Source organism: Pipistrellus kuhlii, unplaced genomic scaffold, assembly GCF_014108245.1.
Source record: "Pipistrellus kuhlii isolate mPipKuh1 unplaced genomic scaffold, mPipKuh1.p scaffold_m20_p_1, whole genome shotgun sequence".
Classification (NCBI taxonomy): Eukaryota; Metazoa; Chordata; class Mammalia; order Chiroptera; family Vespertilionidae; genus Pipistrellus; species Pipistrellus kuhlii.
In genome coordinates, this window is record NW_023425404.1 from 46280818 (window position 1) to 46298568 (window position 17751).

Here is a 17751-nt window from a genome sequence, read left to right on the forward strand (position 1 = left end):
CGAGAAGGTTATGCACTATATGGTCCCAATTTTTTTTATATGGCATTCTGAAAAAAGACAAAACTATGAGACAATATAAAGTATTTACCAGGTATTAGGGAGGAGAAACGGAAGAATAGATACAGAGGATTTTAGGGCAGTGAAACTACTCCGTATGACACGATCACGGATAATACACATCATTATCAATTTGTCCAAACCCATAAAGTACAACACCGTATGAACCCTAATACAAAGGGAGATAATGATGTGTCATTGTAAGTTCATCAAGTATGACTTAATGTACCTCTGGTGCAGAACGTTGGGGGAGGAGGGGGCAGTGCAGAAGAGGCAAGGGGTAGGTAGCTATGTGTGTGTGGAAGCAGGGGTATAAGGGAAATCTTTGTACCTTCTGCTTAATTTTACTATGAACCTAAAACTACTCTAAAAAATAGTTATTTTTAAATTATTAATTTTTTTTAATTTTAAGTTAAAATGAGAATATCTTTAACCCAATATTTCTATGTCATTAGGTTTATGCTAAGAAAATAACTGATAAAGTGTGTGGGGGGGAATATGTGCACAAATATTCTTCAAAACCTCTTTTATAATTGTGGAAAATTGTAAACCTAAGTTTCCACCATAAAAGTCTAGTATGTCCTTGTATAGAAATATAATTATTAAAATTAATGTTATATATAAGCTTGGGAGAAAAATTGAAATGTCTAACTATAAGGCCAAATGAATTATAGTATGACCATATAATATTAAACAAGGAAGCCATTAATATAGGCTAATATGGAATGATTCTTTATACTATTAAGTGAAAAAGCAAATCACAGGGGGAAATAAATGTGTGTGTGTGTGTGTGTGTGTGTCTGTGTATGTGTGTGTTTATCACAAAAAAAGAGAATGTATATATTACAGTGGATAATGTGTCCTTTGGAGGATTCATAAAAATTCTTTAACAATGGTTGGTCCTGGGATTGAAGGAAATCTTACTTCCTTTTTTATTATTATTAAAATATAAGACATATAGTTAAAGTGCATTAAGCACAAAATAAAGCTTAATAATTTGTCACAAAGAGGACACCTATGTAACCCACCATCTAGGTCAAGAAATAAGTACTGCCAGCCCCCGAGAAAGTCCCTTTCATGTCCCCTCCTAATCATTCCCCTTCCTTAATCCCAAAGGTAGCAATTATACTGAATTTTGCTTCTAATTTGCTAAAAGTTTTTGTTTGTTTTTTTATCATGAAGAAATGTTAAATTTTACAAAATGCTTTTCTTTGTAAGATACCATATTCTTTATTCTTTATACCAAGATACCATATCTTTGTAAGATACCATATCCTTTATTCTATTGGTATGGTAAATTACATTGATTTCAATTATTAAACCAACCTTTAATTCTTAAAACAAACTCAAATTTGGCTATGATGTATCATTCTATTATATTATTGGATTAAATTTGCTAATAATGTTGTTTAGAAATGTTTGCATCTAGGTTCATGAAAAAGATTGACAGTAATCCTCTTTTCTTATAATGTCCTTGGGTCAGATTTGGTTTCAAGGTTTGATATCAACATTTGTTTGTAAGCACAGTTATACTGGCCTCACAAAATAAGCTGGGAACTGTTCTCTCTGTTCATATTCTGTGGAAGAATTTGTACATGCTATTTTTGTGTGACATTTCTATTTTTGTTATGATCCATTCTCCATGACTAAATTGTAAGCTCATTAAACCAAAGACTATACACAGGGTTTTCTGTCTCCTAAACATCCAACCCTTTGCTTTGGATATGGCAGGATTTGAAAAACAAATAATAATAATCATTATATTAACAATTATTTTTTTAGAATAAAATTGGTCAATCCATAAAAAACATTCAATTCATATTAGTAAGCATATTCATTAAATTCACTTCCACCTATTTTGGACATCAGAAAGATCACAGAATGTTAAGGCTGGACTCATCTGCAGTGTGCTCCCTATGTCTACAATACTGTTCACATTACACCATAGGTAACAGCGTCAGTGAGTGGGAAAAGCTCCTATTTTGAATCAATTCTCAGAGCTGGAATCCAGATAGCTCCATTCACAAGTGGTTTGTCTTTGGTCACATTATATAAATTCTCTGAACCTCACTATTTTCCTCTGCAAAACTGAAATAATAATAAAACTTGCCTTATAAAGCTATTATGAGGTTCAAGATGATGTGTCTATGACATCTAGGCACTATAGTAATGGGTGGGGGCATCTTTTACTCTGACATAAACTCTTAACGCATATTTAAAGTCATATAAAGTCATATTTTTCAGTGGTAAGCTCCAAAACTTCACCTCCAGAACATCAATGCCTTAAACTGTTTCCATTAGTTAACCTTTTCCTTCTGAGTCACTTCTCTATACAATTCAGTTTGTTTCCTTACTTTAAAAACTTTGTACCATTACAAAACTTTCCTGACTCTTAACTTATTTTCCCATCTTACCTATTTTTCTTGCTAAATTCTTCCCATAAACATTTCCAAAAATTTCCCATCATGAAGATCAGGGAACTAGAAATATTCAGCAAATGTAACTGTTTTGCCCTGTGAATTTCAAGAAACAGCTAGCTTCACTTACAAGGAAACAGCCCTTATAAACTCAGGAGAAATTGAGACACGGGAAGTTTTACATAAGTTACAGAGTAAATTATCACAAATGGGGCAAGGTCTAGAGCCTTTCATTGTCCTGATTACTCTATCAAATATTAGTCTGTGTAACTCTTCCTCAAGATGGTTACATCACCTCTACAAAACATAAATGCTTGAAAATAAATTACAAATCCCTCTGAATTTAGTAAGGAGGTAATTTGACCTTCTATTTCCATCTTTTCATTATTTTCACTGCATACAATGAATGCAGCAGTAAGGGCAATGCAGATATGTAGTATGCTTGATATCACCTATATTGTCCCATTATATTGGATAATGTTTAACTTATTGCTGGGTGCGAATAAAAGTTTGGAGGCCTGGAAACACAGTGACCTAATAACGATAAGGATCTAAGGATCACAAGGAAAGTTCAGAACACAATCAGGCATGAATTTGCAGCAATAGTGGTTTCATTTGAAACCACTTGGAAACAGTGACCCATATTCTTCCCCATCTGCTGCTCCCTGATTAGTCTTTTTGCCTTAGTTTATGCTAAAGGCAAACATGTATTTAGCGTAGGAAAGGAAATGGAAAAAAAAAAAAAAAAAAAAAACAGGTGACCCAAACAATCTCTGCAAAGTAAGGCTTCTAACCTGCAATCAAATAGCTTAGTCACATCATCAAGTGAACCCAAATTACTCAAAATCATTAAATAAATGATTCAGTCTCGAGTCCTACTCCCAGAAAAAATGTAACCAGAGATGCAAACACCATCCCACAGAATTGAAAGAAACTTCGTTCTTTTTTTAATAGATAAAACTATTAGTATGTGGACGGTTTTATATTGCAATATTAACCACATCAACTTAAAGTTTCAAACATTTTAAACACAGGCCACCCAGGGCTAACCCTAGCGCTCCTGGTTTTTGTACCAGTGAGCACATGGCTTCAGTCCATGTTCAACACTTAATTAAGAGATTTTTTTCAAAGATTGTAGTCTGGATTTACCATCTTCTTAGAGGCCACGCTGCAGTTCATTAGCAGCCAACATCTGGCTGGAATGCTTTAAACTACCATTTTCCTTAATCATTATATAGACGAGGTTTTTGTTATTCTAAGCAAACTCAAACAATGTCCTTGTACAGGCTTCTAACATAGTAATAATTAGTGACAGTGCAAATTGTTTTCTGATTTTCCTTATCCCGTGTAGCAAACTGCTATTAAAACATTCAAATCATAGTTTAAACTTTGTATAACTGTGAGATTCTTTTCATTTTATAATGTAGACCATGTCTTTACTTTTTTAAGCGCAAGGTCTCATTCGGAAGGCCAAGAAATATTTAATTTGAATGTAGCTATAAGGAAAAAAAATGTAGCTTTAAACTTTCTCAAGGAAACAGCCCTTATAAACTCAGGAAAATAAAAACTTGAACACATTTGGCACAAAATTTTGAACATTCCACTTACTCTGCTTCTGAACCTCAAAGGTCACTTGCACAGTATGGATTTCAAACTTCAAAAACACTCCTCTGAAAAGAGTATCAGCCCATGTCTATACAACTAACTTGCCCCTGAAATTTAGTTAACTAAATCTGTTCAGGGACTTCAGCAAGTAGAAAACATCCCTGTAGTCAAATAAGATTTTAAAAGGAATTTCATGAGGCTGCATAAGAATTTTTAGGCCTCTGCTGACACATATTTATAAGTCTGGCTCAGAGAACTGTTACAAGACACTTATGGGTTCGCTCTGCCCGAAATGCCCTTGGGCCTCTCCCAGGACTTTGTTTCGAGACACAGCCTTCACTTCCTTCAAATTTTTTTTAGGACTCACTACTTACTTAAAATATTCCCTGTTTAATTTCATCATAAAGCCATTCTTAAAACACTGTTCCCCTTTTTACATATAAAATATTTCTCACCTTGGATGAGATAGATGCCCAAGGAATAGGTCTTCTGTTACTATTTCATTATGTACAATATATTAAATTTCATAATGGCATTAACGATACACTCCATCTCTCAACGCACTCCGTATCTCTCTCTCTCGTCCTCTCCTCTCCACCATCTCCCTCTTTCACTTACTCCTCACTAATCTATCCTTCCTCCTTCCTTCTTCCTCTTCCTTCTCTCCCTTCCTCCTTTACCCTCCCTCCCTCCCTCCCTCCTTCCTCCCTCCCTCCCTCCCTCCCTTCCTTCTCCTTCCTTCCTTCCTTCCTTCCTTCCTTCCTTCCTTCCTTCCTTCCTTCCGTCCTTCTTTTCTTCATTTCTACTGTTCCCTCCCATCCCAAGATTGGGTACAATGTGGTACTCCCAGCTGAAAGTACTCTACTATCCTCAGCTCACAGCCCTTCAAAGGCCTCCTATTACAGTTGGAATGAAATGCAAGTAAGACCCTCTGACCACCACTCTCAGCTCACCTCCCACCACTCTACCCTATCCCCATTCACCAGCCCCAAGACCTATAAAGGCCTCTGCTATTTTCCCTCAGGGCTTTTGCACTGGCTGTTCCTTCTGCCTTTCTTCTCTGCTCACTCTCTCAGGTCTCTGTTCAAATGTATCCCCTTTAGAGAGGATTTCCCCTAACTCCTTATCTAAAATAGCTGCTTCTCCTTACTACCGCCCACTTTTCTTTATAGCCCTAGCTGATATTATACTATATAATTATTTGGATAGCTATTCATTATCACCACAAGCACCAGCATGTAAGTTCCATGAAAGCAGGGTCTTCACCAATTTATTCTCAGCTGTATCCTTGCTGCCTACTATATGCCTGGCACATAGAAGGAATCTAGTAAATGTCTGTGAATAGCTGCTTCTGAGACTTAGGAAATTTATACTGTAGCTGAAAAACATCTTCTCTAGACACACTTACTCCACTGCTCCCTGCTTGTTATTTCAACCTTCACCAACTAAGGTAGTAAGGGATTTTTCCTCCTTACTCTTCAACATGAGGGATACAACTCAGCTATATATTCTTCAACAGTACCCCCCAATCCTCCAAAGTGGGTCTTCTGACCATCATTTGCTCAGTCCATCATCTCATTAATTCAAAATCAACACCTCACCCCACCCCAGTAGAGAAAAGATTTTGTAGGACACACTTTAGTATCTAGGGCTTGCCTTTAGAGTTGTAAACTATCACCCAAGCAAGGCAGTTATCTCTAATCTAAGATCCTTAAAATTTTGTAACTTGTTCTCCAAGGACAACCCTAAGAACACAAAGAAACTGGACACAAATCTAGAGCAACCTGAATCCTGAGCTGACAAAGTACAGGTATACCTTACAGAATGTCTCACCAACTAACATTTTCTGGATAGAGTACTTCCTGGGTTTTGATACTCAGACTTCATAGATGGTATGTATCTCTCAATATAAGGTGTTTATGTAAGAAAATATAGTTACATACCAATACCTAAAAACAACACTGTTGACAAAATAGTATGCAAAATACTGGAACACCAGGTGTTGACAGAGAAGACATATGGAGGATTACTATGTAAAGTAACTGCGTGTTAACAACCATATTAATTGTTTGATGTTCAAGAAGGCTGTTTTGAGTCTTTTTCATTGTATTTCTGAGTTACTTACATAGAGAAGTTTTTACTGTGTTTTTGTAACATTGTAGAAAATTAGTGGAGTTGAGTAATACATTATAATTTCTCCTACTTAAAATAATAAGTGCAGACCTCTGGCTTTTGGAATGGACTGCTGCCATTAACTGGGAGATGCCTGCATTTTCTTGGATTCTTTCACCCAAAACCCATCAACAAGCCTCTCCCTAGGCCTTTCTGATCTGGTCACAGTCCAGCAGCTCATCTGTTCTTAATCTCTAACTTTGACTCATTGAATCCCTTCTCCCCTCTTCATCTTCCAGCTCCCCCAACACACTAATTTGGGTCATCCCTTGCCCCTCTTACCTTTCATTCCATTAACCACTTCCCTCTGTCCTTCTCTTTATTTTCAATTAATTTTTACTTTCACAGAAGGAATTTATGCACGTAATCTAAGTGATCAAATGAGCTACAAGGATTATAATAACAAAAAACAGTCCCTAGTCTCACCCTCTCATCCCCACCCCCAGTGCTGTGCCCAGAGTCACTGTCAACACTTGGCTCTGGCTTTAAGTGATTAAGTCTCAGTTATGTGCTACCTCCTGATTACTCCATTTTAAAGTTTACCTACCTCCTTCCTACTATGGTAAATGAGGATTCTAGCTCACTCACGCCCACTTCCCTTGCCCACAATCTTTCTCAATAAATTTACGCCAAAATTTTTGTTAAATTCATATTCAATGCATTAATTATTAAGATGTTGTTTGTTTATGAGCCAAATAAGATTTTCCTGATAAGATTTATCAATTTTACTTGTTCCCTCTCTCTTCTGGTTCTAATCTGTACTGAGAGTTTTCTAACTGCTAGATGTCATGGGTATAAGTTATTTTGGGATTTCTCTTCACTAATGTTCAAAAATTACCCAGCTTCTCTCTCCTACATAGGATTCCCCATTTCCCAGTTCTCATGTCATCTTTCTTGGTTTATTCCTCAGTTTTTGCATAGATTACATCCTGTAGACTTTTAGACTTTGCAAGTTTGAGAATATTTTATTCTATCCTTATACTTTATCAATTCACTTACTATAAGCTAAATTCATATTTTGAAGCTATTACTCTGTTGCCTTGCATCTTCTAAAGTTGTTTTTGATAATTTTCATTCCTGATCCTTTGATGGTTAAGTTTTCCTTCTTTTCTCTTGCTCTCTCAGTCAGCTTTAATGTGCTTTCTATTAACATTCAAGTTTCAAAATTCTCAGATGGTATACTTTGATTTGGTGTGTGTGTTTTTTTCTTTTTTCTCTGCAAAAAAAATTTTTATTCAGGTATAATTTGGGGATTTTTTTTTTCATTTATTATGTTGAGCATATAGTGAGCACCTTTCAATATGAGAATTCATGTTTTTATTTAGGAGAATCATTTTTTGTTGTTTAAAGTATTACATATGCCTCCTTTTTTCCGCCGGTTGACACCCCCCAGGCCACTCCCACCCCTGAGGGCAAGCCACCACTGCCCCAGTATCTGTGTCCATTGGTTATGCCAATATGCATGCATACAAGTCCTTTGGTTGAACTTTAACCTCCCCACTTGCCTTCTCTCTGAGGTTGGACAATCTGTTCAGTGCTACCTTGTCTCTGGATTTATTTTTGTTCATCAGTTTATGTTGATCATTATATCCCACATATGAGTGAGATCATGTAATATTTATCTTTCTCCAACTGGCTTATTTTGCTTAGCATAATGCTCTCCAGTTCCATCCATGCTGTTGCAAATGGTAAAAGTTTCTTCTTTTTTATAGCAGCATAGTATTCCATTGTGTAGGTGTACCACATCTTTTAACCCACTCATCTGCTGATGGGCACTTAGGCTGTTTTCAAATCTTAGCTATTGTAAATTATGTTGCTATGAACATAGGGGTGCATATATCCTTTCTGGTTGGTGTCTCCAGTTTCTTGGGATATTTCCTAGAAGTGGGATCACTGGGTCAAATGGGAGTTCTATTTTTAACTTTTTGAGGAATCTCCATACTGTTTTCCACAGTGGCTGCACCAGTGTGCATTCCCACCAGCAGTGCACATCCGCATCCTCGCCAGCACTTGTCGATTGTTGATTTTGGAGGGGGAAAAATTTTTTTTAATAATTTTCTAGTGAGTTTTCTCTATTTCACCTTACTAGTCAGATATCAAATTTCTGGAATTGGTTTATAAATTTTCCTATCTTTCTCTCTCTTATTGTCCAGTCTTTTTATTTCCTATTCCAGCAGAGAGTTCTTGCAATCCTTTTACAGATCATTTTGTTTTAGCGATCATATTGTTAATGCCCCAAAGTGCTTCCTTATTGTTCGTTTATCTTTTTAAAATAACATTCTATTCTTTCTAGAGCATTCTCTTTTATCTCTGAGGACATCGAGGCTTCTTTGAAGCATTTTTCTGCTTTCAGCATTGTCCTTGTTTTCTTCTCTATTTGTTTGCTTCATGTTGGAGGCTTTCTTCCAAAGTCTAATTATCTCTTACTGTTCTATCACATTTAATAGTGAGTCACTAAAAAGCTGATTAGAAACTTTGTAAATGGGCTTCGAACAGGGTCTTAGAGTAGCAAGAAAATTTTTGTGGGAGGAGGTCACCAAATGTCATTTTGTCTCCAAGATGGCTAGTTTCCTCTCAGAAGGATCGTCCATTCTGTCATCTTGAAACCTCTAGCCTTTTCTATTTCATAGGTCTTTTATCACACCATACTCTTCCCTCAGTTCCATTCTGACTCATAGTTTCTGTCTTCACTGTTGAGATGCAGAACATCCTTTAATCCCCTGATTTTCAATTCTGCTCTCCTCCAGCTTTTCTTTATACTTAGAGCCCCCATGTTATTTCTCCAGAGACTCCTGTAAAGGTGGAAGGAAATGGTCTCCTTATTTACCAGTGGGCTCTGAGAGTCTGATGGATCCTCAGAAAGACTTTCAAATAAATTCCCACCTGCCTTTTCTGGTACTGGTGCCTCTAATTCGTAAGCCTTTCCAGAGGGCTGTGAGCAAGCCCTCCCTTCACAGCACTTGGCTCTGACCTTTCTCCAGTCTGCTAAGTCATGCACCATCCTTTACCTAGTTTCCATCTTTGTATCTTGTGGTTTAGGGTTATTTATGTCTCTTTGATTGTATCAAAGATGGAACTTGTGCCTTCTTTTCCTGTTGCCCTGATGTTTCGGGATGATTATTTGAGAAAAGAAGAATGAATGAGTGATGGGGGCGGGGGCGGGGGGGGGAGAATAGATATGTCTTCATTCTGTCATCTTAAAACCTCTAGCCTTTTCTATTTCATAGGTCTTTTATCACACCATACTCTTCCCTCAGTTCCATTCTGACTCATAGTTTCTGTCTTCCAGATTTTCTGGGTGAGTTAGATATCATTAGACTGGTTTCAGACATATGACATTTAGGGTATTAATGAATTAACAAGTTCCACATGGGATATGATAAGTAGGGATACCTTTTTGTTGCAATAATTATTGTCTTAAATTGTATAGGGCATACTCTTTTCCATAGTGCCTGCACCAATTTACATTCCCACCAACAGTGCACAATGGTTCCCTTTTCTCCACATCCTTGCCAACACTTGTTATTTCTTATCATTTTGATAATAAACATTTAACAGATCTGAGGTAATGCATCATTGTGGTTTTGATCTGCATTTTTCACATGATAAGTAATGTTGAGCATCTTTTCATGTGTCTATTAACCAATTGTATGTCTCTTTGGAAAAATATTCAAATACTCTGCCCATCTTCTTAATTGGATTGTTTGGGTTTTTTCTCCTTTGCTGTACAGAAGTTTTTTAATTTGATATAATCCCATTTGTTTATTTTGTTTTTGTTGCTGTTGCTTTTGATGTCAAATTTTAAAAAATCATCACCAAGACCATGTCAAGGAACTTACCACCAATGTTTTTTTCTAGGACTTTTATGGTTTCAGGTCTTACAAATAATTAATTCATTTTGAGTTCCTTTTTATGTATGGTGTAAGATAGGGTTCTGTTTTGTTCTTTGGCATGTGGATGTCCATTTTTCCCAACATCATTTATTGGAGAAACTGTCCTTTCTTCATGGTATATTTTTGGCTTCTTTGTCATAAATTAATTAATCACATACATGTGGGCTTATTTTTGGACTCTCTTTTGCATTCCATTGATCTATGTGTCTGTTTTTATGGCAAAATAGTTGCTATTTTTTACTTTGAAAGCACAAGGACATACAAATTTAATTCCAGAAGTTCAAGTTTTCTTTATCTTCTTTTCACTTAGATCAGTGGTTCTCAACCTTTCTAATGCCTCAACTCTTTAATAAAGTTCCTCATGTTGTGATGACCCCCAACCATAAAATTATTTTCATTTCTACTTAATAACTATAATTTTGCTACTAAGACCATTGGAAAACATCATTTCTCTCTTTTCTCTTATACTATATAAAATTTTCAAATGGGAAGTTTAGATAGCCTTAAAAAAAACTAAGCATGTAGATGTCTTTTCTCTTGATCTGCCTGATGCCCAATCTGTGTTCCCAAACCATTTATAAACTTGGTAGTGTATGTATATGAAATAAAAAGAACCTATGATAACATTTTATTGAAACCAGAACTCAAACCATTAATTAAAGCTAAGCACACCTGCTCTGAACTGAAAAGTTGGAGATTTATGTGAACTTGTAAAGTTAAGGATTTCTGACCTCCAGTAGGATTTATGTTTCCTTTAAATAAGCACTTCCTCTTTGTAACGCAATATTTTTTTAAGTTTATATCAGTGACTAACCTTCTGGCATAAACAGATATGCTGTTCAGTTCCTTTATTGCCTGGTTTTACCCACTGTTTGCCAAATATTTAAAGTTTTGGATGAAAATAAGCAGGTTCAACCACAAGGCCTAGAATTTCTTGTTCTGAACTTGTTAATGAGGTGATCTAAAAGATATCCATTCATTCAAACTCCACACTGTAAATTAAGAGCATTTCAATATAGTTATTCACAGATATACTCACTGCTTGGAAGGTATCAACTACCTTAGAGTGGTTTATTACAAGCAAGACTTGTTAAGTTACAATACATGCATGTATAGTCTGTTCAGTAAGACAGTTTTCCAATCAAAGGAAGACATTCTAATGTTCAGATTCAGATACAAATACCTTAGAAAAAGAGGTTTCTGTGAGGTTACCTTGGATAGGTTCATTCCCAGAACTGTGAGTGTCACCAAGCCAGCACAACAGACCAGGGCACTGGAGCTGGAGAGGCCAGAACTTGGAGGGATAGTCCCATCCACCAGGCAATTCATTCCCGCCAGGTCGCTAAGACCAAAGTGTTCCTACAGATAAAAGAAAAGACAGCACTAGTCACTTTGGTGTTGAATTCAAGGAGTAGCAAAGTGTTATTTTACTCCGCAGGGAGCAAAAGTCTATCAATGGACTTATTATGCTATTTATAGAAACTACTTGTGCAATTCAGTTGCATCTATGATATTTCATGTAAGGGTATGATAATATGAGGATTACTTTTTACTCTGTTCAACAAAAAGCTACTGATCCATTTCCTAAAATTGCCTTGAATTATCTTTTTCTTAGACATTAATTGATTTGAACAAACATGGGAAAATAATTGAACAGTTATAATTAAACTTCTCAAGTAGCAAGAAATGAAATGCACAATTATTAGCAAGACAGATTTAATGGCTATGTAATACACCCCAACACTTTGAGATGTAAAACTCTAACATCAAGTAGTAGCTTATTTCTATGGAGTGTGTTTCTTCAGAAGGGCCTCTGAAGAAAAAGGACTGCAAACTTTCAGTTCTGTTTTCCTATGGAAAAACCTAGGCAATAAAATATTAAGAGACTTTCCCAAGCTCATGGGTAGGGAGCTTAGGAGTAGGACCCAGGTCTCCAATTTTTGGATGAGAACTTCTCCATTGCAATCAGAAATCTGAGCCAGCACACTGTCACTGTGATTTAATGTAAGTCAGCTCTATGAGGAAATCCAGATTTTTACTGGAGTTTATAGCTACAATTTAGCCATATGGTAGCTTTCAAGACAGCCAAATTATAATTCAGCCACAAATAAGAGTACAGACTGTAAATAAAGCAGGGAAACTCTTATTTCTCTGATCTAAAGATAGAAAGCTCTAGGTTATTTAGATGAATATGTAGGATGCCACTTAGGATGCTAACACATATAACCTTTGTGGTTTAAGATTAAAAATAAATTCAAGCCCAGCCAGCACTGCTCAGTGGTTGAGCATCAACCTATTAACCAGGAGGTCACGGTTCAATTCCTGGACAGGGCACATGCCCAGGTTGTGGGCTTGACCCCCAGTGTGGGGTGTGCAGGAGACATCAATCAATGATTCTCTCTCATCATTGATGTTTCTCTCTTTCTCTCCCTCTCCCTTCCTCTCTGAAATCAATTAAAATATTTTTTTAAAATCACTAAGTAAATTCAAAGCCACTTCCTCATCAAGAAAAGTACCACTGTTTGCAAATTACTCAAAAGGCTTAAAACCAAAGTATAAAATACTATTATATTACATAAGAATGCATTTCATCATATTCAATGGAGAAATTTCTTTTTTTTTCTTTTTTTTAATATTTTATTGATTTTTTACAGACAGGAAGGGAGAGGGATAGAGAGCTAGAAATATTGACGAGAGAGAGACATCGACCAGCTGCCTCTTGCACACCCCCTACTGGGGATGTGCCCATAACCAACGTACATGCCCTTGACCGGAATCGAACCTGGGACCCTTCAGTCCGCAGACGGACGCTCTACCGCTGAGCCAAACCGGTCGCGGCTCAATGGAGAAATTTCAATAAACTGTTATAATAACCAAAGTAACAACAAAACACTACAAAAAAAAAAAAAAAGAAAAAGACTGGTTTAATTTTTTGTCCTTTTTTTCCTAAACTGGCCAAACTTCATGCACAAAGAGATACAGTTGGATATATACTTCTCTTCTTGATTTCAAGTCATCTAAAAATTTCCTTTCCAGAAATACAAACAGATTATAAACTGCTGCTGCCAATGCCTTTAAAAAAAAAATTCTTGTTGAATGCTATATATTTTACCATAAACTGATTCACAGGGTTTCATGAATGTGAATCATACTTACAAACTTATCATGCAATGTTTAAATTAAAACTTAGATTCAAAAATGCAAATGGCTTTTGCCAAATTCTGTAATAGCTCTATCCCAAAAGGATAACATGTTCAATTTAATATAAACAGATTATCCTCTGGACCTTTCTAGTATTTTAGTTGGAAGGTCTCTGAAAAGGCTAGCTTGAAATTACTTTTCTGTCAAAAATTCATTGCACAAACCTGCTTTTGCACATAAGTTATCAAACCAAAAAGGATGGCTTTGGGACCTGAAATTCTCAAAAGCAACACAAAACAACATGCATTATTTAGGTTGCCTTACCCATATGCTACAAAAGGCATGCTGCTATGAGGAAGATCAAATTGCATTTGCCAGGTAAATGCTTCCAAATACTGTAATTCCCAGTAACAGATATGACAAGTCAAATCTTTTGAAGGTTTAAAACCTTCCAATAACTTTTCCCATAAATTTTTACCATGTATCTGGGGGAAGGAAGGAAGGATGGAAGGAACAAAGGAAGGAAGAGAAGGAGAAACTCCAAGTCCAGAACCTATAATTAGAGACTACACATAAGAAATAAATGCAATGTGTTTCTGTGACAGGCCACTGAGCGCTGGGCCACTCACGACAAAGTTTCAGGTCAGACTGCCAGGCAATAAGGAATACAAGCTCTCTAAAACATGGATTTTAATAACAAAATTAATTGATTTAACAAATAAACTTTCTTTTTGTCCTTTACACTTTTTTACTTAGGAGAAAGGAAATGTTTTATTTTCTCATTCTTGTACACAACATTAGAGATGTTCAAAGTAATTATTCAAAGTTTCTAGAAAAATACTTTTTATTTTTTTATTTTTTTAATCAGAGAGGAAGGGAAAAGGAGAAAAAGATAGAAACATCAATGATAAGAGAATCACTGATGGGCTCTGCCTCCTGCATGTCCCCCATTGAGGATCAAGCGTGCAACCTGGGCATGTGCCCTTGACCAGAATCAAACCCGGGACCTTTCAGTCCTCAGGCCAATGCTCTATCCACTGAGCCAAACCTGCTAGGGTGGAAAATACTTATTCTAATAAATTTCACTACATTTTTGTAAGCCCACCTGATAATAATAGTAGTTACCATTTATTGAATATCTACTATACATCAAGCATTGTGTAATCCTTGCAACCACCCTGTTGAGATAGCAGTGACATCACTTTATAGATAACAGATCTGAGACTTAATATGTTAAATTAATGCAGCTGGAACTAAATGTGAATAATATTACTAGAATGTATCCTTCAAAAGAAAATTTGGAGGGGAAATTAAAAAAAAAAAAAAACAGAAACATGTCAGATGTACCTGACCTGTGAACAGCCACAGCTGTCCCTGTGAACACCACCCAGAAAAAGTCTTATCTACCTCATCCCCTGAAATATTTAAATTAGCAAAACAGAACAGAAACATTAGTTGGTATTAAAAGAGACAAAAATAATAGAGTAAATAAATCTTGATACAATCGCCATCACAGTCTCAAATGTTAGTAGGTGCCTTATAAACCAATTTACCTGAATTCCTTTAAATCCACATAGGAAATAGTTGTGCCACAGAGGCTTGGTTTTGTCGATCTGAATGTTGTTAGTACCAGTACTGAAGTCCCTGCAAAAACAAGACACATAACTATCAGGCCAGGCCTTGTGCTGCAAAATCAACGGCTGACTGCTGCCATCTTGTGCCCAGGCAGTGACACTGAAATCTCACCTCCCATTTATTTTCAATACAGTATATGCACTTCACGCCTACCCCAAAACAACCAACATCTCCAGCCGCTAAAAGTTAAGAGAAGTTATAGTGACCTTAATAACTAAACTACTTCCAACTGACCCTTCTTATTTCCTGAAACAGAGAGGATCAATATGTTTTAGCATAATCTATACCACTTTTTATTTCATGATGGTCCTTGTTATGCTAGTGTAAACCTTATCCTTTGGCCCTGCTGTTTGGCGCATTGATAGTTGGAATGGAAGCCTTCTTCCCCACACTCTCCGTCACCCATAGAATTTTATCATATGCACAGTTTAAGGAAAAGGGGAATAAATAAAACAAATGATTATTTTGATTATCATAACTCATTGAATAAAATAAGATGCCATAAATCTACACTGATATAAATTAACAAATGAATAGTTACATGAAGGAGAAGGGAAAGCACTTCCTTAGAATCAAATGCCAACTAATTAGATGTAGAAAAATGATAGAAATTTTAAAAAATCACTATTTGGCAAACTCCATGGTAACTGTTTCATGAAAGAATCAATGGATGCTAAAGTCACTGAGTAAAAACTTGATGAGATAAAATATACTTATATACACTCCAGGTATTTCCTCACCAGATATTATTTAATGGAGAAAAAAACTTGCCTGAGCTCAGCTGCTATAGCAAAAACTTGTTCTATAGCATCACATCCTGGGGGGAAAGGGCCTCTATTCACCAGTTATTTCTGCATTCATTGGCTGATTCTTTTTTTTTTTTTTAATATATTTTATTGATTTTTCACAGAGAGGAAGAAAGAGGGATAGAGAGCAAGAAACATCGAGAGAGAGAGAGAATCATTGATCAGCTGCCTCCTGCAAACCCCCCACTGGGGATGTGCTCACAACCAAGGTACATGCCCTAGACCGGAATCGAACCCAGAACCCCTCAGTACACAGGCCAACACTCCATCCACTGAGCCAAACCAGTTCTGGCTCATTGGCTGATTCTTGTATGTGCTCTGACTGGGGATTGAATCCACAACCTTAGCATATCAAGATGATGTTCTAACCAACTGAGCTAGCTGGCCAGGGCCTCCTTGTTGACTTTATGTCTGAAGGCTCTATCCAGTGGTGCAGGTTGGGTGTTAAAGTTGCTTACATTATTGTAGTGCTATCAATTTCTCCCTTGAAGCCTGTCAATAGTTGCTTTATATATTTTGGTGCTCCTGAGTTAGGTGCATATATATTAATAAATGTTATATCTTCTTGATGTCCTCCTTATTACATAATGTCCATTTTTACCTTCTCATTACTAATTCTTTTGGCTTGAAGTCTGTTTTTCCTTAAGTATGGCTACACCTGCTTTCTTTTGGATGCCATTTGCTTACAGCAGTGGTCGGCAAACAGTGGCTTGCGAGCCACATGCGGCTCTTTGGCCCCTTTAGTGTGGCTCTTCCACAAAATGCCATGGCCTGGGTGAGTCTATTTTAAAAAGTGGCATTAGAAGAAGTTTAAGTTTAAAAAATTTGGCTCTCAAATTTCAATCACTGTACTGTTGATATTTGGCTCTGTTGACTAATGAGTTAACCACAGGCTTAGAGTATCATCTTCTGCCCCTGTCTTATTTTTCTGCCCAGCCTTTTCCTAAGGTTCAAAAACAGGCACTCATTTCCCACCAACATTTTTCCCTGCATTACCTCACCCATCTGCTTTCTCCATTCTTATACCCATGTTATAGAATACTAAGAAAAACGTCTTCAAAATGAGCAGACATGACTCACTTTCCACTTACACATTTTTTAAAAATATATATTTTATTGATTTTCCACAGAGAGGAAGGAAGAGGGATAAAGAGCTAGAAACGTCGATGAGAGAGAAACATCGACCAGCTGCCTCCTGCACACCCCCTACCAGAGATGTGCCCGCAACCAATGTACATACCCTTGACCGGAATCGAACCTGGGACCTTTCAGTCCACAGACCAACGTTCTATCCACTGAGCCAAACCGGTTTCAGCCTCTTACACATTTTACTCATTCATTCACCTGTTCTTCCAACAAACATTTGACCAGTGTCTACCCTACTTGTGTCAGGAACTAGGTTGGACCATTTACAAGAACAATATTATCAAAAAAGTAAATACTTAGCCCCAGCAGTTTGACTCAGTGGAGACAACTGACTAAAGGGTCCCGAGTTCAATTACAGTCAAGGGCACATATCTCGGGTGCAAGCTCCTCCTCAGCCCAGGCCCTAGTCGGAGTGTGTGCAGGAGGCAACCAATCAATGTGTTTCCCTCACATCGATGTTTCTCTCTCTCTTTCCCTCTCTTCCACTCTCTCTAAAAATCAATGGAAAAATAACCTCAGGTGAGGATTTAAAAAAAAAAAAAAAAAAAAAGGTAAATACTGAGGGGAAAATTTAACAAATCATGTACCTTCAAAACAACAAAATACTTTTGAGCAAAAATGAAGACCTACATAAATGAAGAGAAATACTGTGTTCATGAATTAAAAGAATAAATACTATTAAGATGTCAATTCTTTCCAAATTGATTTATACATTCAGTTTAACCCTAATAAAAATTCAAGCATGCTTTCTCATAGAAATTGAATACCTAATTCTAAAATTAATGAAAAAATGCAAAAGATCTATTATAGCAAAAACAAATTTTAAAAAGACAAAATTAGAAGATTTACACTACCTGAGTTCACAGGGCTTCTTACAAA

At 36.5% G+C, this 17751-nt stretch overlaps 1 protein-coding gene across 3 annotated transcripts in view; it reads right to left on the bottom strand.

Annotated features, from left to right (window-relative positions):
• GALK2 (galactokinase 2) overlaps nucleotides 1–17751 on the bottom strand; it is a 142429-nt gene that overhangs the window by 86492 nt on the left and 38186 nt on the right. For all 3 annotated transcript variants that reach the window (XM_036442674.2, XM_045582699.1, XM_036442666.2), the window contains exons 4-5: nucleotides 14839–14929; nucleotides 11357–11503 (exon numbers count right to left, since the gene is read on the bottom strand). In XM_036442674.2, the coding sequence (XP_036298567.1) occupies nucleotides 11357–11503; nucleotides 14839–14929 (238 nt within the window). The remainder of the gene's footprint in view (nucleotides 1–11356; nucleotides 11504–14838; nucleotides 14930–17751) is intronic.